The 24,258-nt window shown below is 44.0% G+C and overlaps 3 protein-coding genes across 3 annotated transcripts in view; 1 reads left to right on the top strand and 2 right to left on the bottom strand.

Moving 5' to 3' along the window:
- Positions 1–214: 214 nt before the first annotated feature.
- snapc1b (small nuclear RNA activating complex, polypeptide 1b) lies at positions 215–15,799 on the bottom strand (the record flags this gene model as incomplete). The annotated part of the gene is made up of 10 exons (XM_080012691.1): positions 15,621–15,799; positions 12,064–12,223; positions 11,032–11,172; positions 9,794–9,898; positions 9,557–9,697; positions 8,835–8,879; positions 8,536–8,598; positions 8,150–8,276; positions 7,657–7,728; positions 215–504 (listed from the first exon to the last, which is right to left on the bottom strand). Exons 1-10 carry the CDS (start codon positions 15,749–15,751, stop codon positions 215–217), a joined length of 1,275 nt encoding a protein of 424 aa, XP_079868817.1. The 5' UTR covers positions 15,752–15,799.
- Positions 15,800–16,788: 989 nt separating this feature from the next.
- Positions 16,789–18,557, top strand: yipf6 (Yip1 domain family, member 6). Its single transcript, XM_080012478.1, has one exon. It carries the CDS (start codon positions 16,982–16,984, stop codon positions 17,666–17,668), a length of 687 nt encoding a protein of 228 aa, XP_079868604.1. The 5' UTR covers positions 16,789–16,981; the 3' UTR covers positions 17,669–18,557.
- A 726-nt stretch (positions 18,558–19,283) lies between these two features.
- The window catches only part of LOC307239331 (uncharacterized protein), a gene marked incomplete at its 5' end in the record, with an annotated part of 10,363 nt that continues 5,388 nt past the window's right edge, over positions 19,284–24,258 (bottom strand). The window contains 11 exons of the mRNA XM_080012690.1: positions 19,284–19,743; positions 20,164–20,233; positions 20,351–20,471; positions 20,683–21,089; positions 21,430–21,499; positions 21,617–21,814; positions 22,084–22,231; positions 22,425–22,545; positions 23,152–23,211; positions 23,398–23,587; positions 23,681–23,919. Coding sequence (XP_079868816.1) covers positions 19,415–19,743; positions 20,164–20,233; positions 20,351–20,471; positions 20,683–21,089; positions 21,430–21,499; positions 21,617–21,814; positions 22,084–22,231; positions 22,425–22,545; positions 23,152–23,211; positions 23,398–23,587; positions 23,681–23,919 — 1,953 coding nt within the window. The 3' untranslated portion in view covers positions 19,284–19,414. The remainder of the gene's footprint in view (positions 19,744–20,163; positions 20,234–20,350; positions 20,472–20,682; positions 21,090–21,429; positions 21,500–21,616; positions 21,815–22,083; positions 22,232–22,424; positions 22,546–23,151; positions 23,212–23,397; positions 23,588–23,680; positions 23,920–24,258) is intronic.

Genomic DNA, 24,258 nt, shown 5'->3' with positions numbered 1-24,258 from the left:
TTCATGTAACTTGGCACCAATTTGAGCCAATCAGATAACGGCATTTGCAGTTACCGGTTTAAAATATGATCAGAGATAAAAATCCGCCCTTTTTTATACGTTCTGGCGGCTTGAAGTTTACCATCTTTAAGAGCTAACAGTGTCGAGTTCTCCTTAAATCATCTCCGCTAGCCGTATGTATGATTGAGTGCCAACATGGCTGCCCTCTGTGATGTCACAGCTGAATAGTGTAATCGTGGCCTCCGAAGCGGTCAAACCTGTCACGTACCTCCGGGACGGTGGCGTGAACCCAGAGACGGGTGCCGAGGTGGAGACGGCGGGCTGGGGCTCCGTCAACAACCTGGAAGGACGGAGCGACCGCCTCAAAGAGCTCTTCATCGACATCTTCAGACACGGTCGCTGTGGCCGTGGAGACTACTACGGTGGACGGCTGACCAGCAACATGATGTGCGCACAAAGGTTGTGCCAGCATCCGTGCAGCCACTCGTACAAAACCGATGACACCTGTAATGTAAGTTTGGGAGTTTTTGTGTGACATGACACTCACAATCCCCCGGGTTAGGCAGACACGGAGACTCTGACTCACTCTGTCGGACCCTGTTCTGCTGGAGAACTTCACCGCCTTTGTGGGCAATGATGGAGAAACCTGCAGGGGCGAGGTTAGGAGTAATGGATCCGATCTGAACCCGAGCAGTGCTTTGATATTGGACTGTGCTAGTCATTCACCGTCCATAGCAAACATTGTGTTCCACCACTTGGAAGCAGTGTACTAGTACCAGTCACTTTGTGCTGAAGGTCCCTGATCGAATTTATAGGTATTTATTGGACCTGAGGTCATATGACTGTGCGAGTATTGCACTTTCCATTGCAAGCACCATGTTCCAACAACAGGGAGCAGTGTACCTGGTACCAGAGTACCTTCTGTGCCGTGGACTGTCCTTTAAAACACCATGTTCCTCCACCACAGGTGACACAGCACCTTGTTGACAAAGGTCCATGATCCACTTTGCTGTTGGTTCCTAAGGTGGATGAAGGTGTACTGGGCCTGAGGGCGCCCACGAGACAACCTGGCACGCTGGCACATGTTCGTTCTTAGCTTGGTACCAACTAGTAAGTTAGAAAGTAAAGGGGAAAGAGATCCTGATGAGGTCGACAGGTGTTGTCGGCAGGGTCCAGGCGTTGTCGGAACAGGTCTGTGACCAAAGATGGGATGCAATCCAGCGGTTCTGACTCACGGGGAGCGCTGAAGTTCTGTCCTTGGGCGTAGGGACGTAGCGTGTCAAGGTGTTTGTCTGGACTGCACTTCTGTGTGTGGCCTCCTCATTATGAAACAACACATCAGATCCTTTGTATTGTGCTAGAGGAATCACAAGCAGATCATTTATCACAGTACACTTGACTTTCTCATACATATTGTGCTGTTCTCTACCCTCCATCACTAATCTGATCATTCATCAGTTCAATTCAGTTCATCACTTGTTGAAATGAATGACTTTTCTATTCCATCTCTGTTTAAGCCGCAGCTCTGTGTGTGTCTTGTCTCCAGGGCGACTCTGGAGGTCCTCTGCTTTACAACGGAGTGGTCGTAGGAATCACTTCCAACGGAGGCCAGAAGTGCGGTCAGTTAAAGAAACCTGGAATCTACACCATCATTTCCCACTACACCCAGTGGATCAACTCCACCATGGCTCTGTGAAACCAGTCTTTCACCTCCCATTAGGCCCAGTGGATGCATAGAACTAATTAATCTCAAGTTAAGCAGCGTCTCAAAAAGGCAGAAACGCCCCTTAGTGTAATAACAGACCCATGCTACAAGTTACTCAGTGCGATGCTTTAAAAGAATATTTAATCCATATTCTACATGAATAAACTGTGGTTGAAGAAAAGGAAGTGTTGTGTTTTTGTCTTTGTCTTGTTTATGTCCGACATCCCTCCATCACAATGTGAACCCTGCAGCACTTTTATATATTAAGGGGTCCAGCCCGTGGGTGGACCGTCCGGTTTGAACCGGTATGTCACAAACACCTTGTGGTTGAAGTTTCATCCAAATCGATCCACATACGGAGCAGAACTTAGCGAAAAAAACAACCAAATTTGATCGATATCACAGCCGTGGTCTAATGCATTTCACACCAAAATACGTCCAACCTGAATAAAAGTATCTGCAACACAACTACAGAAGCTATGAGAACATGGTTGAGATGTCGTTTAAACCGCTATGTCACAAGGATCTTGTGGTTTAAGTTTAATTCAAATCCACCCACATACAGAGCAGAAATCAGTTAAAAAAAACAACCAAATTTGACCCCAAATATTCAGCTGGTAATGCTTGACTGACATGTCACTGTAAACAAAATTAATGGGATGACATTTAGAGTAAGATGCTTTATGACATCATCCTATTATTTACCATAAATGTGGAGGTTCTGGATCAGAATGTACATTCGCACCATGTGAACGTGACAACGTCCAGTCAAATCCACCTAAATGTGCGAATAAGTGATGCGTTCAAGATCCAGCGAGGCGTCGGAAAAATAGAAGCCGTGCAATGGTAATTGCGCAGCTATACCTAAATTACACCCAAACTACACTGTATACCACACTCCTACACCTAAACTTCACAGACTTAAATGAAAAGGCAGAAAGTGTTCAGTATTGACAAGTTCTTCCATAATAACTCTAATGCCAAATTAATGTTAAAGTTCCATAAATGTTGTTGGCATTACAAGATAGACAAGTCATCAATTCAACCACTATTAACAGAAAAAATACAATAAAGTAGTAATTACAAATACAATTTATTTATTATGTTTATAAAATAAAATGTATTCATTGTTATTGTTCTGAAAATAAATTACATTTTGGAACTTTTTTTTACTGTTCCAGATGCCAAAATCCAGAAATAGCCAAAAATCCAAGACAATAAAGAAGCCATTGTCCAAAAACCCAGTCGTCAAGGTCAATCACAATATTCAAAAGAAAAAGTACTATGGACGTAACTAACTTGTTGCTGCCTTTCACAGAAAGTAAAAAACTATGAGCATACTGCTGGGCATACAATACAGAGTATGTGTTTCATTGCATCTGGGACAGAGTTAACAAACAGTATGTACATGGAAAAACATAAACATAGAAACAAACATGTACATGGAAAAACATAAACATAGAAACAAACATGTACATGGAAAAACATAAACATAGAAACAAACAACATGTACATGGAAAAACATAAACATAGAAAAACATAAATATTGAAACATCAGACGACAACATGTACATGGAAAAACATAAACATAGAAAAACATAAATATTGAAACATCAGACGACAACATGTACATGGAAAAACATAAGCTTAAAAAAATCAGACATGTATTCAGAGCTAATTTAGTCCTGGAAAAGTAGAACAGTAATAAGGGTGCATGGCCCCTTCCTGTCATAGTTGTAGCGATAAAGGACAGGAATGGAGAAGGATAGATTCAGGAGGGTGTTCAGGGGTGTGTTTCAAGCAGATGCTTTTGGTGGTGTGTGCGTGTGCGTGCATGTGTGTGTGATGTGTTCACCGATGAGCACACGGGATCGATCCCAGTTAGTTCCGGTGTGTGAGGCCAGAATTACACCCTGGAGCAGAAAAGGCCTTGCATCCCTTCGAGCCCCGAGCACAATGCACTGCAGCAACACAAGGTCGACCCACAGGGAAGCCGGAGAACCCCTGGAGCTGCGCCCACACGACCCGAGGCCCACAAACCAGTCCCAGAGAGCAGGAAATGACACCACGACCCCCCCGTGACCCCTGCATGCCCCGAGATACCACGGCACCATCCCAACTCAGGTGTTGATGGATGGAGTTATGTCAGCAATAAAAGTCGGCCATAATTCATGAAATGAATCAACCTTGTTTTTGGATATTTTCAATAGTTTTTTCATTGAGATGTATTCTATTGATAAAGGCAACCATTGGAATGTGGTGAGATTATCGCTGTTTTTCCAATGGAGTAATATTATTTTCTTGGAAATTGTTAAGGCGATCAAAATGGGTTGGTGGTGGGTCAACTGAGGAGAGGTCACTGAGGAGACATAGTCGGGGACACTGGAATGCTGTGACCCAGAGGGGTTGATAGCTTCTTGGTGATGTTGCTCCAGAATGCTAGTCATCTCTGGTACTAAGGGAACAGTGAGAGCAAACCTCTTTATCCACAAAACCCGTTTGGAACATTTTGTGTTGGGTGATATAAGGTCTGTGCAGAATCTTCTATGGGATGAGTTGCATTTTGGGGTTGCGGGTCATAGGTGTTGTTGCGAATAAGCTTCCACAGGTTGAGGCGGTTGGGAGGATGTTGCTCGTTAATTCGATTTTTACCGCAGTGCTTTAACCCCGACTCCACTGCCAACAAAACAGCCTCGAAATCGACCAAAGGGCACGTGCATCGCTGAACAACGCAAATAAATACAACATTTTGTCCTTTCCCAGATCCAACAGATCAAGATGCGGATGGCTTCCCACCACCTGGGAGGATCGCTTGTTTTGCTTAGCAGCTAAACACATTCTGTTCAGCATCAAACTATCAGCGGATCTGAGGCCGTCGGCCTCGTACCAGGGGGGATGTTCCAAACCCCATGTTGTGCTTTTTCCAAGCGATCAATCATCTGGGAGGGTGGAAACACTCTGGAATCTACAAACTATTACACAATGAATAACAGAAAACGGGACTGAGTTTCTTATCATATTGTAAATATGTGCAACAGTTATGAATCATCAGGAAGGACGTCTAATTAAGTATGATGTGCTTTTATAAACATTTTAATATTATGCAGGACCATTTGAAGGATTACAAAAATGGAAAATATTTTCCAATACAATCAGTTTCACTTCTACCGCTGTCCGACCCATTGAGTTAAAACTAATCGTCTCATGTTTGGATTCTTTTTTTTCCAGGCACTAATGCAGTGAAATGCATTCCGTTGTCTCAGTACTTGTACTCTGTGCAATGACAATTAGTTGAATCGAATCTAATCGAATTTCCAAAATGAACCAGGAGCGGCGTGGGACTTAGATCTGAATCAGGTACCAAATTTAGAAGAGGGAGGAAGACATTCGGAGGACTGCGATACGTCTTCGGCCTCTTACTCCTTAAGCCGGTGAAGTAATAGAGCAGGGGAGGAGAGGGCGTGGCATCCGGAGGTACTCTCCCTGCTTGTGTACGCTGGGGCCGCTGGGTTGCTATGGAAACGTACCGCAGCACAGTGGAACACCATCCAGGTTGTTCTGCTTTTCTGAATCTGCTGTAACAGCAAGCGCTGGGTCCTCGCCAATATTTACTAAAATTATATAAATCAACTCAAATTAAGTTAATTCTTCAAACATTTAAGTATTTATATATATACACAGGCAGTTTAATGAAACCATGCTTCATTCCTCCTGAAAATTGATGAAATTAAAAGCAATTTCCTCATGTATACCTGCATGCCTCTGGTATGTCAGAGTAAAGCAAAGAAACTGTGAAAAGAGAGCAATTACTGCTTAAGATATCACTTATATTCTAAAATGGCCTGGATAGATCTGTTGGTACCCCTTATAAAAGATTATAAAAAAACTGGATCATAGAGATATTTCAAACAAACTGTTTTCTTTCATTGGTATCACACGTGTTCAATCTTATAATCAGTCATTCAGCCTATTTAAATGGAGAAAAGTAGTCACTCTGCTGTTTGGTATCACGGTGTGCACCACACTGAACATGGACCAGAGAAAGCAAAGCAGAGAGCTGCCTGAGGAGATCAGAAAGAACATGACAGACAAGCAGGTTAAAGGTAAAGGCTAAAAGAGCATCTCCAAGCAGCTTGATGTATCTGTGACTACAGTTGCAAATATTATTAAGAAGTTTAAGGTCCATGTGACTGAAGCCAACCTCCCTGGACGCGGCCGCAAATGGAAAATCGACCCCAGATTGAACAGCAGGATAGTGCGAATGGTAGAAAAAGAGCCAAGGACAACTTCCAAAGAGGTACAAGCTCAACTTTAAGGTCAAGGTACATCAGTGTCTGATCGCACCGTCCGTCGCTTTTTGAGTGACAGGGGGCTCCATGGAAGAAGACCCAGGAGGACTCCACATTTGAAAGAAAAACATAAAAAAGCCAAACTGGAATTTTCTACAATGCATATTGACAAGCCACAACGCTTCTGGGAGAATGTCCTTTGAACAGACGACTCAAAACTGGAGCTTTTTGGCAAGACACATCAGCTCATGCTCACAGACGAAAAAATTAAGCTTTGAAAGAAAAGAACACCATACCTACTGTGAAACATTGAGGAGGCTCGGTTATGTTTTGGGGCTGCTTTGCTGCGTCTGGCACGGGGTGCCTTGAATCGGTGCAGGAAACAATGGAATCTCAAGACTATCAAGGCATTCTGGAGCCAAACGTACTTCCCAGAGTCAGAAAGATCCTCCAACAGGATAATGACCCAAAACACACAGCCAAAAGCACCAAGAATGGATGAGAACAAAACTTTGGACTATTCTGAAGTGGCCTCCTATGAGCCCTGATCTGAAACCTGTGGAACAGCGATGGAAAGAGCTGAAACATGCAGCCTGGAGAAGGCACCCTTCAAACCTGAGACAGCTGGAGCAGTGTGCCAACCTACCTGTTGACAGGTGCACAAGTCTCATTGAGAGCTACACAAATGGCTTGATTGCAGTGGTTGCCGCTAAACGTTGTGCAACAAAATATTAGGTTATGGGTCCCATCATTTTTGTCCAGGCCATTTTCATTTGTTTTAATATGTAAAATATTCTGTTGAATCAAAAGCAAAGTCTGATTTCTATTAAATATGGAATAAACAATGATGACTGCCAATTACTTTTGTGAGTTTCAAGTTATTTCAGAGAAAACCGTGGGTTCTTCTTTTTTCTTCGATGGGTACCGGCAAATTTGTCCATTTTGTCCATATTTTAAATTTAAAAGTCCATAAAAGAGGCAACATTCAACTTTGACATCCGCTGCGCAGCTCAGTAAAACATCCTTAAGTAGATAAAAATGACATAGAACGGAGAGGAAGCAGAGAAGAGCCAAGCTCAGAGGCCCTGCGGCAGGAGGACATTTTTCCTCCTCCTCCATGTTCTCCGTGTTCTCCTCCTCCTCCATGTTCTCTATGCTCTCCATGTTCTCCGTCACCGCTTAAAGCTGACTCTTTTCGTCTGAACATCTGAAAGCAGAGCAGGAGACCGGATCAGCTGCGAGGGTGGTTTCTCAGGCCGGCGGTGGAGCCGAAATTCAACTAAAGCTCAACAGTTTGAGCTTCTCACAAATACAGTATAGAGAGTATATTTTTCAGGCTGCGCTCACGGCGACTCCATCACCTGAGGCCCAGCGGCCTCGGCGTTGGTCCGCAGGTTGTAGAACGAGTGCACGTGTGTTCCGCCCCAAAACGAAATGAATGGATTTTCGAGCGACGGTTTGGACGAGCGTCAGTGGGAGGAGCCTTTTGATTGACGCACCTCACGCATGTTCAAATATGAATAATAAATCATCATTTAAACGCAGTGAAGAGATTTTCTTCACTCGACTTTTCTTCCAAGTATCAGATAAAAAACGAGAACTGGACGGTTTTAGTTGTTTTAATGGTGCCGCTCGCGTGGAATGTTCCGTTTGTCTCCTCACCTGCAGGTTCTGAGTCGGACGAGGTGAGACGCCAGATGTTGGTGGACTGCAGCGTGTCCTTCATCAGATCACCTGAGGGGAACACGGTCAATAACATATGATCAGTAACCTCCGTGTCCAGCACCCTCAGTGTGATCAGATTGATCACGTTCAGTCCCTGGATCCAATCTGATCAATATTTTTATGGATTGGATCTGATTCAATGTCCCACGGTGAGACGGCCTTGGAAATGAAGCAACAGTGAAGGGCCCCCCCCCTGGAAGCTCCCCAAGGACCCCTAGAAGCTCCCCAAGGACCCCACATTGAGAACCACTGATCTAGACTACACAGGCTACTTATAGTCACATCGTTCACATCCGGACACATTATGTCAAATTTCATTTCTGGAGATAAGTTAGATGCATATTGTAACATATAAAGTGTTTCTGAGGTTGATGTGTTGGTTTCGTGGGTGAGCGATGCAGGCGCTGACACGTGACTGAAGCCTCCTCACCTCGGCTCTGGATCTTCCTGCTGCTTCTCATCTTGAGCGACTGCTTCCCCGTCCTGGTGGGCGTGGTCTGATCCTGCGCGCCGCCCTGACGCAGCTCCACCTGGCGGTGGCGCCGCGACTTGCAGGCCTGGAGGGACATTTTGTACACGTCTCACAAAACCTGAGCTCAAATATTAATACCACAAAAACATATTTTAATACTATTTTAGGTCCTCCATTTTTGGTGCTGACTCAATACTTTATTCAGACTGTAACGACCTGCAGATTCCCTGATAATGAGCATAAACATTTTGAATGTCATTTATGATATATATATATATATATATATATATATATATATATATATGGATAGTTTTGTTTTGTCACAGCGGACAAGCAGCACCCACCTCTGCGACCTCTCCATAGGACCTGGACTTGATGGAAGCCAGAAGTTCTGCTCTGCTGGAACTCTGAGGGGACAGGGCTGCAGTTAGGACGACAGCGCCGCATGGAGGCTGTGGGCGGTACTGCACCAACACGCCGTCAAACGACCACATCACCGTTGAGGATACGTGGACGTTTTAGTATAAAATCAGATAAAGTGGTCAATATTGATCTTGTGTAAAACTCTGCATTTATGATTTTAACATGATAAATATTATAAATAATAAACCGTTTTAGTGGTAAATAAATGAGGTGGACTCACCTCACGCTGCGAGGACGTTCCTTCATCAGCGTCTTCCTCAGCTCCCTTCGCCGGCGCAAGACCCAGCAACACACACACGCACACACACACACACACACACACACACACACACACACACACACACACACACACACACACACACACACACACCTTTAACCGGAGTGGTAACTGGTAGTGAGGTAGTGGGAACACAGTGTGCCGTAGCAGGACTCACAGAACACTGTTTGACGAGAGCTCCGTCAACACGCCCCAGAGCAACAAGAGCGTCTTTAAAAGTTCTTTAAAAGGTGCTGATGCGGCGTTTTTTTAAATCTTGCAGGGAAGGAGACGCTGGACCGACACGGCAACACCACACCGCACATGCAAAACGGTATTATTTCAGGTCTTATTTATGTTTTGATTTGATGTTAGTAATAAAAATAATAACTTATTATTTTTATTGATAATGAAAATATAGGAAATTAGTTGAGTTTAAAATAATAATGTATTATTTGCACACGCCACCTCTTTGCCGCTCATTGTAAATACTGCTTATTACAGATCAGACTTAGTGTATGCTTCTTAAATGTTGCTTTACTGCATGCTCTGTATGAAACAGAAAGCCTGATCCTGATTCTAAAGTTTGAATCATTTTCTTGTTATTGAGCCAAAAGCGGCACCAGCTGAAGTCCATGAATCCCGACGGGAGGTCCCGGATGTCCTGACCTCTGACCCCAACTCACCCTGTTCCGCTGCCAGGCGCCGAAGTCCCTGATGGCGTCGCGGATCCGGGGAAGCAGCTCCTTCTGGACCAGGCTGTGCTCCGGCTGGGACGACATGGCCGCCTTCTGCCGCTCGTAGTGCTCGTGGATGTTGGAGAGCTCCTGCGCGGCAGACAAGAGGCGGTGTCACCCCACGCCGGACTTTAAACCCAATCTCAGGACTTTCAGGGACCTTTTTGCCGGCGCCGCCCCGCTCACCTCCAGCAGGTCGCTGCTGGCCAGCTCCTGAGGCCGAGACGTCCGCTCCACAAAGTCCTCACACACGCTCTGCACGGACACGCTCCGCTTGACGCTGTAGGTCAGCTGCCGGGGGGGACGACGACAAAGCGTCAGCTTTTTACTTTTCTATTTAGAAGATGAAACTAAGAACGTTATTCTATATTTTCTATATTACAATGTGCTTCTTTAAAAAGAATATTTCACATATTCTGTAACCACTTAGGAAGTTTAGGTTTGGTTTCAGGCTGCTTTTCTCTTATGTGTTATATATATATATATATATGTATATATATATATATGTATAAAAACACACAGATTGGTATATCACTGCACCAGTGATATACCACCAGTTTTTCACAAGGTTAAAGAATGACCCGATAAAGGTTAAATAGAAGCCTTGAAATCAAATCCAGAGGAAGGTTATGTATATATGTATATATATATATATATATATATATATATATATATATATGTATAAAAACACACAGATTGGTATATCACTGCACCAGTGATATACCACCAGTTTTTCACAAGGTTAAAGAATGACCCGATAAAGGTTAAATAGAAGCCTTGAAATCAAATCCAGAGGAAGGTTATTGGCCCTTGATGAAAGTTAATTTAATAATTTAATTTAAAAAATAATAATTATAGGTTTATTTTTATTGTTCATTTTTCGGTTTATGTATGTCAATGTTCCTATTTTTGAGTTAATTCTTATGCCTATTGCATGTTGAGAGTTTGTGTATTTTTATTCTATTACTTTATTATTATTAGTATTATATTATTACTATAGTTTTTAATGTGAGTTCCTGGCATCAATAAAGCATCTCTTATGTGGAATAAATAGGTTTGCATGGATGATAGAAAATAATAATTTTTCTATCATGTTGGATTGTTGATTTTATTTCAGGCTATTGTGCTTCATGTTCCATACGAGCAACTCAAACTGCAGTGTTGAGTCGTTGAGTTTCTGACTGCAAAACAACGGGGGAAACATTTGAATGAAAAACAACCAACGTTATTAGTAGCAGTTATTGCATATTACCACGGACAGGGATTGTTTTATACAAACACCCCCCCACTCACAGACGCCCTCATCTAGTGTCTGTCACCCAAAGTCTGCACTCTGTGACAACTTTCTCAAAATGCACTTGGTGGTTCTGACGCCTCCTTCGCTCTGAAGGATCTGCACAGAAGCACAAACTAGAGACGGTCACCAGGAAGGGCGTGGCGCTGAAGCGGAAGGCCTTCTGGGACAGCAGCTTCCGCAGGATGTAGATGCTGTCGAAGTGCTGAGCCTCGGCGGCGTCTTTCTCAAACTTCTTCACCACCTCCCAATCCTTCAGGGCCAGGTGGATCTGGACATGGGAAGGAACCTGAGATTAACAATTGCCAAAAGAGGTCCCAGGAAGTGACAAAAATACACCTGCCATTTAAAATGTCAGGTAAAAAAAAAAAAGACTTGATGAGAGTACTTTAATGAGAGTACTCCAGCAGAGCAGCTGGCTGTTGTTGTGTGAGATTTTATATTAAACAATGGGTTTGTTTAATTTAAGGGTTAGTGACCTTTGATTGATTTGATTTATCAGACACATGAAAAATAACAATAATAATTAAATAAATAATAAATGTAATAAAACTCTCTCTCTAATTTTATATAAAAATGTTTTTTTGTTTATTGAATATTGTTATATTTGTTCCTTTGTTTGAGTTAATTCTTATGTTTATTGCATGATGAGAGTTTATTTATTTTTATTATATTACTTTTTTATTATTATTACTCTATTATTACTATTAATATTATTAATATTATTACTACCGTTTTTGATGTGAGCTCCTGCCACACCCCGATTTCCCACCTGGGATGAATAAAGCATCCATCCTACTTTTTAAATGCAATTTATCTGCGACTTAAAGTCTGATAAAAGAAAGAAAACTAATTGTAAATTGGACATCAGCTTTGCAGCAAGATTTTCATGTAAAATAAACTGGAAATGTCCACTGGAGGCTCCTAGAATAAAGTGCATGAGCATACAGTATAATGCACATACAGAATAATGCACAGACAGTATAATGGGCATACAGTATAATGGTTATACAGTATAATGAGCATACAGTATAAAGCACATACAGTATATTGAGCATACAGCAGGAGAAGAACATTTCTGTTTTTTCAAGCTGTTAAACACCTTCTCCCTCCAGGTTCCACTGGAGGAGGACAAGTTAAAGATGAAAACCAACCCTCCCACCTGCTCTCTGGGCTCAGCGAGCTGGGTGCTGTACAGGCCATACAGCAGGTACAAGCCTCCCACTCGGATCTGGAAGGTGAACGGCGGCAGGAAGTACTTGTACACCATCGCCAGAATCTGCCGCGTGAACGCCCTCGTCTCCACGCGGTCCTTTGTGCCACTGCAGGACCAGAGGAAACCATCAGAGATGGATGAATATTCAGTCATTTATTCCATGAAAAAAACAGCGGTTATTCCTTGATTGAGACAGGAGTTTTTTGGCTTGATACACACAATTACATGACATACAACAATGTTTTTTATTGGGCACTGGAGAAATATAATATGCACAACCCGGCTAAAACTATGTGGAACACAATAACCACATAAGCTACGAACACAATTGATGCCTCGTTTAAACTGGTATGTCATAAGGGTATCGTGGTTTAAATTTTATCAAACTCGATCCACACACGGAGCAGATATTTGTGAAAAACCGAACAACTTTGATCCCAAATATTCAGCCTGTCCTGCTTAACTGACATGTCACTGTTTGAAAACAAAATGAAGGAGATGATATTTAGAGTAAGACGCTTTATGACTTCATCATATTATTTAGTAATTATATTTTACAGTAAGACGCTTTATGACATCATCATATTATTTACTAATATGATATTTACAGTGAGACGCTTTATGACATCATATTATTTACTATAATGATATTTACAGTAAGAAGCATATTATTTTCTATAAATGTACAGATTCATATTGAGAATGTCCAGTTGGACCGTGTCCAGTGTGCGGTGTAGACTCCGTCACTCTGTACTTGTTTGACGTTACCAACTATTGATTTACACGTATATTTATAAAGCTTCTTACCTGATAGATGTCAGTAGATCTGTTAGATTGATATTTTTAATCTGGGGTCCACATTACTTTGCCAGGTTAAAGAAAAATACGTAAAAAAGAAATCCACAAAAACTCACGACCATATAAAGTCTAATCCACTGAAATGTGGGACTGAGTGATGCGTTCACGATCCAGCGACTAACTAAGCTTAACTAATTAAAAATGTAATCCAAGGAAAAAAAAGAACAATTAAATTACGTAAATTTGACTGTTATCATAAATCTACGTGAATAAGTCATAATTGACACATATGAGACACAACGTCACCTCTTTTTAGAAATGACATGTATAAAGATTTTCCTTCACCTAAACTTAACAAACTTAAATAAAAAGGCAGAAAGTGTAATATTGAAAAATACTTCCATAATAATTCTAACGCCAAATTTAAGTTAAAGTTCCATAAATGTTGTCTGCATTACAGTATAGACAAGTAATCTACTAAACTTAATTTTCCAATTGTAGATTATTAACAGAAAAAATACAATAACGTAGTAACTACAAATAACATGTATTTATGTATTTCAAATATGAAATGTTATTGTTCTGAAAAGCAGTTTGTCTGTTTCAGATGCCAAAAAAACAATAAAGAAGACCAGATTTTTGCCAAAAAATCCGGTTGTTGAGGTCAGTCACAATATAAATTTAAAAAAAAAAGTACTGAAGAAAAATAATGTGGAAAAAACGCAAGTGGATCACTTCAATGTAAGTGTTGATTCCCCATTCATATCGGTGTTAAGAGGCTAATTTCACCAGGATGATTTACAACTTGGAGGCTCCAGAAATAAACGGTGTGCAGCTATGAGTTTAACAGCAGTTCTATCAACCCTCTAATTATCAGGTTGGAGAAATACAACAAAAATAGTCTATGTTCGTGGCGAAGACAGAATTACTGGAGTGCTACCTGGGTGACATCACGATGGGAATGAAGCTCAGCCTTTGGGAAGAACAAATTAAACCTGTGACCACGGGACGATCGTACACAATGAAGACGCTGACGACTGTGCATCAGGACGACTGTGCATCTGACAAGTACCAAGAACACCATCGTTCCACTGAGATCAGACGTAGAAATCAGAGAATGAAACTGACATGAAAGGCCCAGTGGAGGAAGTGTTAGAAATAGTTTGCATAATAAAATCTACTAATCTGACAAACAAACAAGTATGCACCAAGTGTGGGGGAAGTCAGGAAAGTTTCAACACTGACGATGGCGACCACAGCCTGCCAGAAATGTTACAGATTCCAACTGACAGAGAAATACAACTGAGACATGAGTGGAATGTAGGTGTTACCCATAATGCAATGCAACATAACATGGATGTTACAGTAACTATAACAATGTCTTTCATGCAGTTTTTCCTGGTACAATACAACATGACCAACCTGACGACAAACATTTCCACCGTCCAACGACAGTTTTTCACAGGAGGCTCCTTCCGTGTCAGATATACCAACAACAATACGGTGACTGACTGATTACCATGTTAGAGAAAATGTTAATATTTACCTTTCTTAAGATGGCTTAGTTTAGGCACCAGATACGTGAAGAATATCGAGCTGTTGTTACAGAAATTCACTTCCCAAACATTGTTTTCTTTCGTTAAAAACCTATATATATATATATATATATATATATATATATATAAATAAATAACACAATGTTTATAACGGTCATTACTTTGACGACAAGCTGTCCATTTTCTTTTTTTTTTAAGATTGCCATTTTAAATAATATGAAGCAATTATCTGACGTGTGATCTTTATAAATACTGTGGTATTTGTTTGATATGTTATATATGATATGAACTGTTTAATAAAACAATTATCTGACTTGAGTGATGTGTTCAAGTTCCAGCGAGGTGTTGCCGGGCCGATATGGACTGTTTAATAAAACAAATTATCTGACTTGTCTTCTCATTTCTTGTCCAAATTCCATGAAATAACTCCACTTTACAACTTAAAACAACATTGAGACTATAAACTCAGCTATTTAGAACTGTTATTTTGAACTGACCTATCTCATACAACACTTATATGACATTACAACTTAAAATCAATGTTTGGCGTCTGGTTGAAATGGGAATGCTTCATACGTACATAATACATACATACTTAATGTCATGAAAGTTGGATTCCTGAAATTGTATGAACATAAATACATGATGTTTATAAGTTCCGTATATTTCACTGCATTAGACAAAAATCCCCAAAATGTAACGCGTACCTTAATGGAATAAACTTGATGCTGTGTATTGCTGCCTACGGCTATATTTATTATTATTATTATTATTATTATTATTAATAATATTGTTATTAACCAAAATATTAGTGCCACATCAAAACATTTTGTCAACAATTATTTAATAGAGTTTATTTTATTCTCAGTTTCAGAGGAAACCATGTTTTCAAATACAAGACTTCTGTTTTCAGACATTAAAATGAAGTCATCAGGTTAAAACGTCAGAGCAGAGCGCAGCGTCACAGCGTTCACGTCGTTTCAATCAGCCGCAAAGGGTTTGTCTCAATCTGGCCCCAGCCCCCCTCCGTAGCTCCCCGTGTTTTACCAAAACAACACGTTACAATGTACAACGGCCACGTAAACCGTTATATTTTGACTGCGAGTCAAATGAAATAAAAAAAACAAATGAATTTTAAGGGCGACTTACTAGAAAATCTGTGAGAAGTTCATCTCCCTCCAGAGTTTAGAGAACATCTCGAACCGTACAGAGTCCGTTTGCTGGAACAGAGTCAGCAGCCGCTCGCAGTCCTCTTTTACCTGAGCCTTGCACGCCTCCATCTCGGTGCGGAGTCACCAAACACGGAAACACATTTCTTCATTTAGAACAAGTTGAAATGAGAACGCGCCGCACCGACCGCGGCCCGGTCTGAACCAACGCAGCGCCATGTGAACGGGCGAGCCGCCACCGAAACATGTCGCCCGCTGGTGACGTCATCAGGAAGCGACCTTATCCCGGGCTGTTGGTGGTGCGTTCACGGGAGAGTTTATATCGCGTTTTGTGATGGGGGTTTGTCAGGCCTTCCCCTGGAATCTGTCGGTTTATTCAAGATTTCAAGATTTTTTTCAAGATTTTTTTTTTATTTGTCACATACATATACATACGTTCATACATATACATACTTTCATACATATACATACTTTCATACATATACAACTTTCATACATATACAACTTTCATACATATATGCAGTGAAATGTAATCTAACGCACCTGGTTATAACACAATAAAAAATTAAAAAATCATTCTAATAGACCGACTAACTGACTCCTAAAACGTAATACAGTAAGTTGAATACTGAAAATAAAAATATATAAAATAAAATACAATAAAAATAAAATGAAATAAAATGGAATAGATAGAGGGAATATGCTTATGTATATACAGATATGTGAATTAAAGTGGCATGTGCATGTGAATAAAGTGAGGTAGTGTTTGGGATAATACAGCACAGTAAATGTTTAAATGTTCTGTTGGAGTTTTAAAAAGTTAATACCAGACAAAAAAACTCGACGCTGATCGTCAAACGGTCGTCCTGTGGTAGCGCTCAGGTGTACTGCACTTGTCCTCGCGTTTTCGTAGGTGTAATCCAAAATAGTTTGAATCAAGACAGTGATGTAAAATAAAATTACACGTCGAAATTCCTGTAAAAACAATCAATACAGAACTCATTCATACATTTAATCGTAAAATACAGTTAATCGTAATTAAGTAAAGACATAAATAAAGTACGTTTTTATGCGTTGAACAAGTAGCTGCACAGTTAACCAGCGGGCCTTGAACGCACCATACGGTTGTGCGCTCCGGTTTGCGGAAGTAAACAAGCAGCTGACGTGGAGCGGATCCCCTGGACCGTCCGAACCCTCCGAACCCTCCGCGGATTCGGGCGAAAGAACCTCCGCCGAGTTCCGATAAAACTCTTATTTTCATTCTCCGCCGTCCACCCACGTCGCCCGGAGCCCGGTAACCCTCCGCTACAGCGCCGAACGCACGGTACAGCCCCCGACAACATGGCGGAGGCCGCGGAGTCCAGCAGGCCCTTCCTGGGTCTGTCCGGCGTGTCCGTCCCGGAGGACACCCCGGTGGAGGGGGACATGTCGGTGCCGCGGGGCCCCCCCAGCCCGGACGACCCGCTCTCCACCCTGGACGAGCCCGTGCGGGACACCATCCTGAGGGACCTGAAGGCGGTGGGCACCAAGTTCGTCCACGTCCTGTACCCGAAGCGGAGCTCGGCCCTGCTGCGGGACTGGGACCTGTGGGGCCCGCTGCTGCTGTGCGTCACGCTGGCCCTGCTGCTCCAGGGCGGCTCGGTGGACAGCAAGGAGGACGGGGGCCCCCAGTTCGCTGAGGTGTTCGTGATCATCTGGTTCGGCTCGGTCATCATCACCCTGAACTCCAAGCTGCTGGGCGGCACCATCTCCTTCTTCCAGAGCCTGTGCGTGCTGGGCTACTGCATCATGCCCCTCACCGTGGCCATGGTGGTCTGCAGGGTGGTGCTCCTGGTAGGGTCCGGCGTGCTCAGCTTCACCGTGAGGCTGGTCGTGGTCACGGCGTCCTTCGCTTGGGCCACGTTTGCGTCCACCGCGTTCCTGGCTGACAGTCAGCCCCGGAACCGCAAAGCCCTGGTGGTCTACCCGGTGTTCCTCTTCTACTTTGTGATAGGCTGGATGATCCTCACCTTCTCCCCGTCCCAGTGACACTGAGGGGCTTCGCGTATGGAGCGGACTGGGATGAGATCTGGAGCGTGGGATCCACTCTTCGACCCGATCCGGGTGGAACCCACTGCAACAGGGATGAGTTTGAGGGGCGAGTGGGTTCTGCCAGAAGAAAGGATCTCAGATCACCTCCTTGAGTCTGGACGACTCAACTCAACCGACTCTGTGTGTGTGTCTTGTGCCGTGGCGGGGGCTTCCAACATGTGACACCCAAAAAAAATAAATGGCTTCTTTCTGCACATCTGTTCGCCCCATCGCTCTTTAAAAGACTCTTCTGAGAATTGAAGAGGGTGGAAGTGAAAACACTCACAGGGCCTGTTGACAGATTGGGAAGGTCTCTGGTCGTTAGAAATGTGTGTTTAGTTCGCAGGGAAACTATGTCACCAGACGTGAATCGGGAGGTTCTTTCAAAGTGGAAGAAGCTTTTTGGGAAGTCGTCATGTCATCGATGACCTGCATGGCATGGAAACCCTGTTCTGTTCTAATGTTGTTCTGGTGGTGAGGACAGAGTAGCACAGGGTTTAAATTCTGCGATTGAAAGGTTTTTATTTTTTACGGTTTTAATTTGCTGGTAATGTTTGTGTTCTGAGCCTCAACACAACTGGGGACTATCCTGTTTCTTTCTTTGATTTTTTTTCCGAGAGCTATTCAGATGGTTTGGTCTGTAGTCGAACTTTTATCTCAACGTTATGAAGAATCGGGGGCGTCGTCCTGTTCAGAGGGAACTTCGTGACTGCCCGAACTAATGTTCTACTCCCTCCTGCGTAATTGAAAATGTTAATTTTCCTTTTATTTTATTTAAGATGTATTAACTGACACTCACAATGAACAGTGGGAAAACTGCAATAAAACTTATTTGATTAGTTATGAACATGTTTTCCAGAAGTCCTTACTGTGTTGTGGAATGTGAGTGGATCCTTGTTTATGACTTATAATTTGTCATAAATAAGGATTATATATATATATTAAGGATTATATTATAATTATGACCTCTTAATAAGTGTTTAAGTCAACACTGAAATATCGCTTTACTATTTAAACCTTTAGCCTGGAGGCCTTTTTTTTTAATAATAATCAGACAACCCAAAACCCAGAAGTTACATTAAAACACTTGAAATTAAAAGGTTTATTCAAAAGTTCTCCTCCAATACCTCCCTGTGGCCAACAATTTTGAGTGTGACGTAAATTCACAGAATGATGTTCATCTGTCGCTATGATCTACATCCATCGATTTGACTGTTCCACAGCGAGCCAGAGAAAGGAGATGGATTCGATGAAGAAAGAAAAATAGGGAATGTATTTTATCAACAGCCCAGGTTGTTAAGGTGCAAAACTGAAGGTTGTCTGTGAATCAAGGAGGAAAAAAACAGATTTGAGAAACTATCTTTGGTCAATTTATCATTATAACAACATTCTGTGCTACAGAAACTAGTTTTAAATTGCTGTACAGAATGTCAGTTAAACGCCAACTTTTATTTACAGATTTTACCCAAGAAAAATGCATGTAATGGAGAAATTACCATTATTTATTTATTTACTTATTTATTTTTATAGACAATATTATCATTACAGAAATTCCTTAATTTAAGGTGTTTTGATGAAGTGAAGTAGTTTAATTAAATATTATCTCATTAAATAATATATTCATAGTTATAAAAATAAACAAAAGTCATTTTGGCCAAGGTTATATACATTCTAGGTTTGAAGAGACTGTTCTCTGGTTTTGGGTCAGAACTCCAGCAGGTGGGTCCGGGGTTCTGTGGACCTCAGGAGGATCTCCTGCTTCTGTCCGTAGATCCCGTGTTCCACAGCGACGCCAGACGCAACGCAGCGCGCCGAGCCGGCCACCAGGTGGCGGCAGGCGGAGACCAGGCTGGCGAAGAGCCGCGCGCCCCACCAGGCGGGGCAGCCGGCCTCGTAGCGCAGCCTCCTCTGGGGGGCGCTCTCCCCCACCAGGGAGTCCTGCGGCACCAGCAGCACGCCGCACGGCAGGTCCAGGGCCGAGGCCGGCGGCCGGGAGGCGTCCCGGAAAAGTTTGGTCATCATGAGGACGTTCGCTGGGTCGAGGAGACAGAGTTTGTTACACAGGAGACTAACGAGGGTGTCGCTCATTTTGTAGGGAGTTCAAAAGGGCTGCACAGTACCGTGTGCTCAGGGGTGGAAAATCCAGGTTCAGAAATATAAATTCCATTCCAATTTAAAGTCCACCATGTGGATTTGATAACTAGCCTCAACCCAGAGGCCAACTGATGATCAGTGCATGACTGGAGCAGAAATATGGAAACAGGACTTTATACTTTCTGGACCTGGAATTATCCACCTCTGCGTGTATTTACTGACTAATCAACCCAGGTTATTGATAAAAGTCCACATTTCAAGTTGATTGATGAATTTATTGTCTTTGGGTCAAGAAAAATACAATTTAAGTAAATTCAAACTTTTGGAATACAAAAAACAACAATCACATGACATCTTACCCATCTCGGTTATGACCTCCTGCGTCGCCCCCTGGAAGAAGCAGACGTAGACCACCAGCCCCCCCTGGATCTGGAGCGGACAGGAAGCGGAACATTCTGAACCGAGCGTGGAGAACCGCTCCGTCCACATTGTTTAAAATACTCTACAGTTTCACATTATCTCCACATTGTGTCGCGAGGAGCCCACCTCCGCCCACTGGGCCTCAGCTCCGCCCGCGGCTGCTCGGATCAGGACTCTGGCCTCCGTGCACTGCTGCAGCACCGCCCTCGCCTGCAGCGCTCCGCTCCTCCCAGGGAGGGCGCTCATCCTGCAGTTTGGGAGAAATGCATTGTGGGTTTTGGACTTTTCATAGGCCATGTCGATTATTTCCTGAATATTTACCTTTTTTTAAATTAATTTAATTGTATTATTTTCTATCCTGAAAAAGTCCTGTTATTTTATTGTTATAAACATAACATTACACATTCTTATCCTCAATATGATCGAGGGTCTTGAGGCTTTTAAAAAAGCGTCGGTACCTCTCTCCTGAATCGGACACGGGCGGAGCTGCTGAGCCTCTCTTTAACGGAGAGTCCGACCCCCGCTCACGTTTCCTCTTCAGCCCCCCGGTCTGGGCTCTGGTCTGAGGGGCTTTGAGTTTGGACCCGGTCCGTCGGGCGGAAGGTTCCTGGGTCTGATCCACGACCTGGAAGTGGACGATCCGCTGCTGGTTCCCTCCTCCGCTGCCGCTTTGACCTTGAGCCGCGACCTGAGCTCCGTCCTGATCCTGGGATCGAGGCAGGATCTGGAACTGGATCTGATCCTGGGACCGGGAGGAGCCGCCGCCCTGAGCCGAGACCCTCCGGACGGACCAGACCCGGGCGGAGGCCGAGGGCTGGGGGGCGGAGGCCGAGGGCTGGGGGGCGGAGGCCTTGGACGCTCCATCCTGAAGGTGGTCAAAGAATAATCAAAGTGAACAAAGTTCTTTACATGAAAATAAAAGATCTAAAGATTTTGTAGAAAAATAAAAGAACAGAAGCTTGAAAAAAAAACGCTCATGAATTAATGATAAATAAAAGGTCAAAGTTTAAATTAAAGCAGGGCAATTATTCACTGAAAGGAAGCTGGAAATTAAAATGTTTTGAGCCTGGTTTGTAAAATAGTTGTAGATCCAAAAGGTAAAAAAATAAATAATAATAATAATAATTAAAAAATTATGTATTTAGACTGTGTGTGTGTGTGTGTGTGTGTGTGTGTGTGTGTGTGTGTGTGTGTTCTTCTCTGACCGCTCCGTCTGCGTTCTGCTCCTCATCCCTCCTCTCTTCATCACATCCGCCATTGTCTTCATCGACCTCGCTGCGTTTAGAAAAACAACAACATCAAATGTATGAAGCATCACAGTCGCAGGGGAAGCTGCCGCTGGGTGGTGGCGTTTCCCCTCATGGGACGGATCATCTCAGCAGGACTTCCCACCTGTTGGTCTGCAGGTCCTGCCGTGCGGATCCTCCAGACTTCACGGGGCTCGAAGTTCCCTCCTTGGGTTCCCTCTGGTCCTGGTCCTGGTCCTGGTCCTGGTCCTGGTCCTGGTGGGTTCTCCTCTTTGGTTTGGAGCAGGAGGAGCAGCAGTGGATCCATCGCTCCACGTCCGGTCTCATGGTTTTCCAGAAGAACCTGCAGTGGTGTGGCAGCAGGAGACACTGAAACCTGGAACGTTGTCAGTTTCAGCATCGAAAATATCAGTGAAAATGACAAGTTTAAGTCATTGTGAGGGCTTTCCATACTTCCAAAAGGGGTGAAAGCTTTTTTTTTTGAGATGTGAAAAGGGGATCATGAGTTTGAGTAACGGCGCTGATTTAACCATCCAATGACACTGACTTGTAGACAAACGTTATAGAAAAGGTAAAACACAGAGAACATGGCGGTGCTGTTCAGAGCGGAACCTCTCGCTGAGCAGACGGAGGCTCTTCTTGGCGTCCAGGTGGTTCAGCTCGTCGTGGAACTCCACCAGCGCCCGCTCCACCTGCTCCCGGTTTCGCAGCACCAGCCGCGCCCGCTCCCCCCGCAGCCCGGGCACGTGCAGCCGCTCGTCTGGGGACCGGGACAGGGAGACGGCGTTAGCACCGCCCCGGTCCGGTCTCACATCGCTGCAACCGGGTGACGTCGGTATCCAGATATGAGACCGGATCCGGTGCTGGGCGGTGGTTCCAGGTGACATACGGTGAAGTAGTTCAATGTGGTTAAGGAGCGCGACGGTAAAGTGATATTCTAAAATTTCCAGTGCCTTTGATGGTGAACTTCTTGCTGAAGGTCCTGAAGGTGTTCTTCTCCACGTAGTTGAGTCCTGGAGGGTACGTTCCGCTGCTCAGGTAGAGCTCCACAGCATCGTACTTGGCAAAGAAAACCTGCTCAGAGTCGGACGGAGGAACAAAAATTCCATTCAAACATCAATATATAAAGTATTTATTGATCCTGTTGGTATTATCTCATTTGCTCTCCGACGATCTGTTCCAATCTTATGTTCTTCAGTTTTTTATAAATCTTGTCAATGAAAGACCATTTACATTGTTAATGTTGTTAATGCGCTAAAAGGAGTTTTCCACGATTACCAAATAATTGAACATCAGTGTCCATGTGTTTCTAACTCGCATTAGAATATCAGAGCAGAGAGGACGGAATTTACAGTTTCTCCAAATTCTCCTCACGAAAACTCTTCACAATCAATTCTCAGCTTGGATGTCGTGTACACGAGATGATATGACTTCACCGTTGAACACCGAACAAAAAGCTACATCTACGTGTCGCTCCTCTCCAGTTCTGATGCTCGCTCCACCAGAGTCCTGGTGGCTCGTCGCGGCACGGGTGTGATGGAGCTGGAAACACTACCGATAGGCTCCACAAGAGGGCAGTGAAAGGCACCTTGTAGTCCCGCTGACCGCCTCGTTCCATTACTTATCTTTAACGTTCTCAGTGTAAGGACAGTTGAGGTCCGGCGGGTCCTGGATCAGTACCTGGTCCTGGGTGGTGACCTCTTCCACTACGGCAGGCTGCATCGTGGTGCCCGACAGGTTCTGCAGGTGGGGCAGAAGAGGGACGGTGGAGTCGCTGCTGATCGATACAGTTTCACATTAATGTCTCAACGGACACGAGCGGCGCGCCCTACGGGCCGGACAGGAAGTTGTCACTGGGCCTCGCCCGTCCTGAAGGTCTGCGAGGGCGAACCTTTCGTAAAGCCAAATCCCTCCACCCGGTCTTACCGCAGGCTTGCTGTACAGGAAGAGCGAGGGAATGGCGTCCAGGCGCAGAGCCGCGCACCCTCCGCTGCGCTCAAAACAGTCCTCCGTGAAGTGGGCGGAGCACACGGAGGACCAGAGGGTGGGGTGCCACCGGGGCCGGCCCAGGTTCTGGAGCCATTGGGCCAACAGGTCGGGGTCGTGAATGGGGAACCTGCCGGGAAATTAGATATCACTGGAAAAGATTATCTTCAATTACGGTTAGACGGTTATAATCAGACAGGCAGACAGGCAGACAGGCAGGTACTTGTGGAAGGTGAGCCCCAGGCCCCTCTCCACCGGCCCGCAGCAGTTGGTGCAGCGGTAGGCGCTGCAGCGGAGCCACTTCCTCTTGGAGTTGCGGCTGCAGGTCTGGCAGCGGGAGATCCACTGGGCCAGGTCCCTGGTCAGGGAGTCCCAGTAGTAGTGCTTCTGGATGGAGCGCTGGCAGATGCCCTGGCCGTAGTGGCCCTGGTCGTCATGGAAACGCTGCAGCACCGAGTTCACCTGGAGGCAAAGCCAGCGGGTCGGACCTCTCACCGAACTTTACCACGTTTACACTTGTATTGATAAGGCCGTACCAGGTCCAAGTCGCAGCTAAGGTCAAACTGTATCTACAGCCTACGCCCAAACTGCTGATTTGATCGACGTCCCCGAGGTACGAGCGGAGTTGGGCAACAAGTGAGTTACAAAACACCCTAAAGATGGAGGCATATTTCAAAAGAAGAAGCACAAAAGACGTAAGAACCACCAGAGAACGTCCCGTCCCCAAACACCGTTGTCTTTATGTGTTATCTCACGCCTCTAGGGGGCGATAAAAGGCAGAACTCTCCTCGGGGCTTGCAC

Source organism: Zeus faber (genome assembly GCF_960531495.2).
Source record: "Zeus faber genome assembly, chromosome: 13".
NCBI classification, from domain to species: domain Eukaryota; kingdom Metazoa; phylum Chordata; class Actinopteri; order Zeiformes; family Zeidae; genus Zeus; species Zeus faber.
Note: the sequence above shows the minus strand (reverse complement) of the source record. Positions and strands in the feature narration are given on the sequence as shown.

Coding starts and splice junctions, on each gene's coding strand:
- yipf6 (XM_080012478.1), top strand. CDS start 16,982: ATGGCGGAGGCCGCGGAGTCCAGCAGGCCCTTCCTGGGTCTGTCCGGC.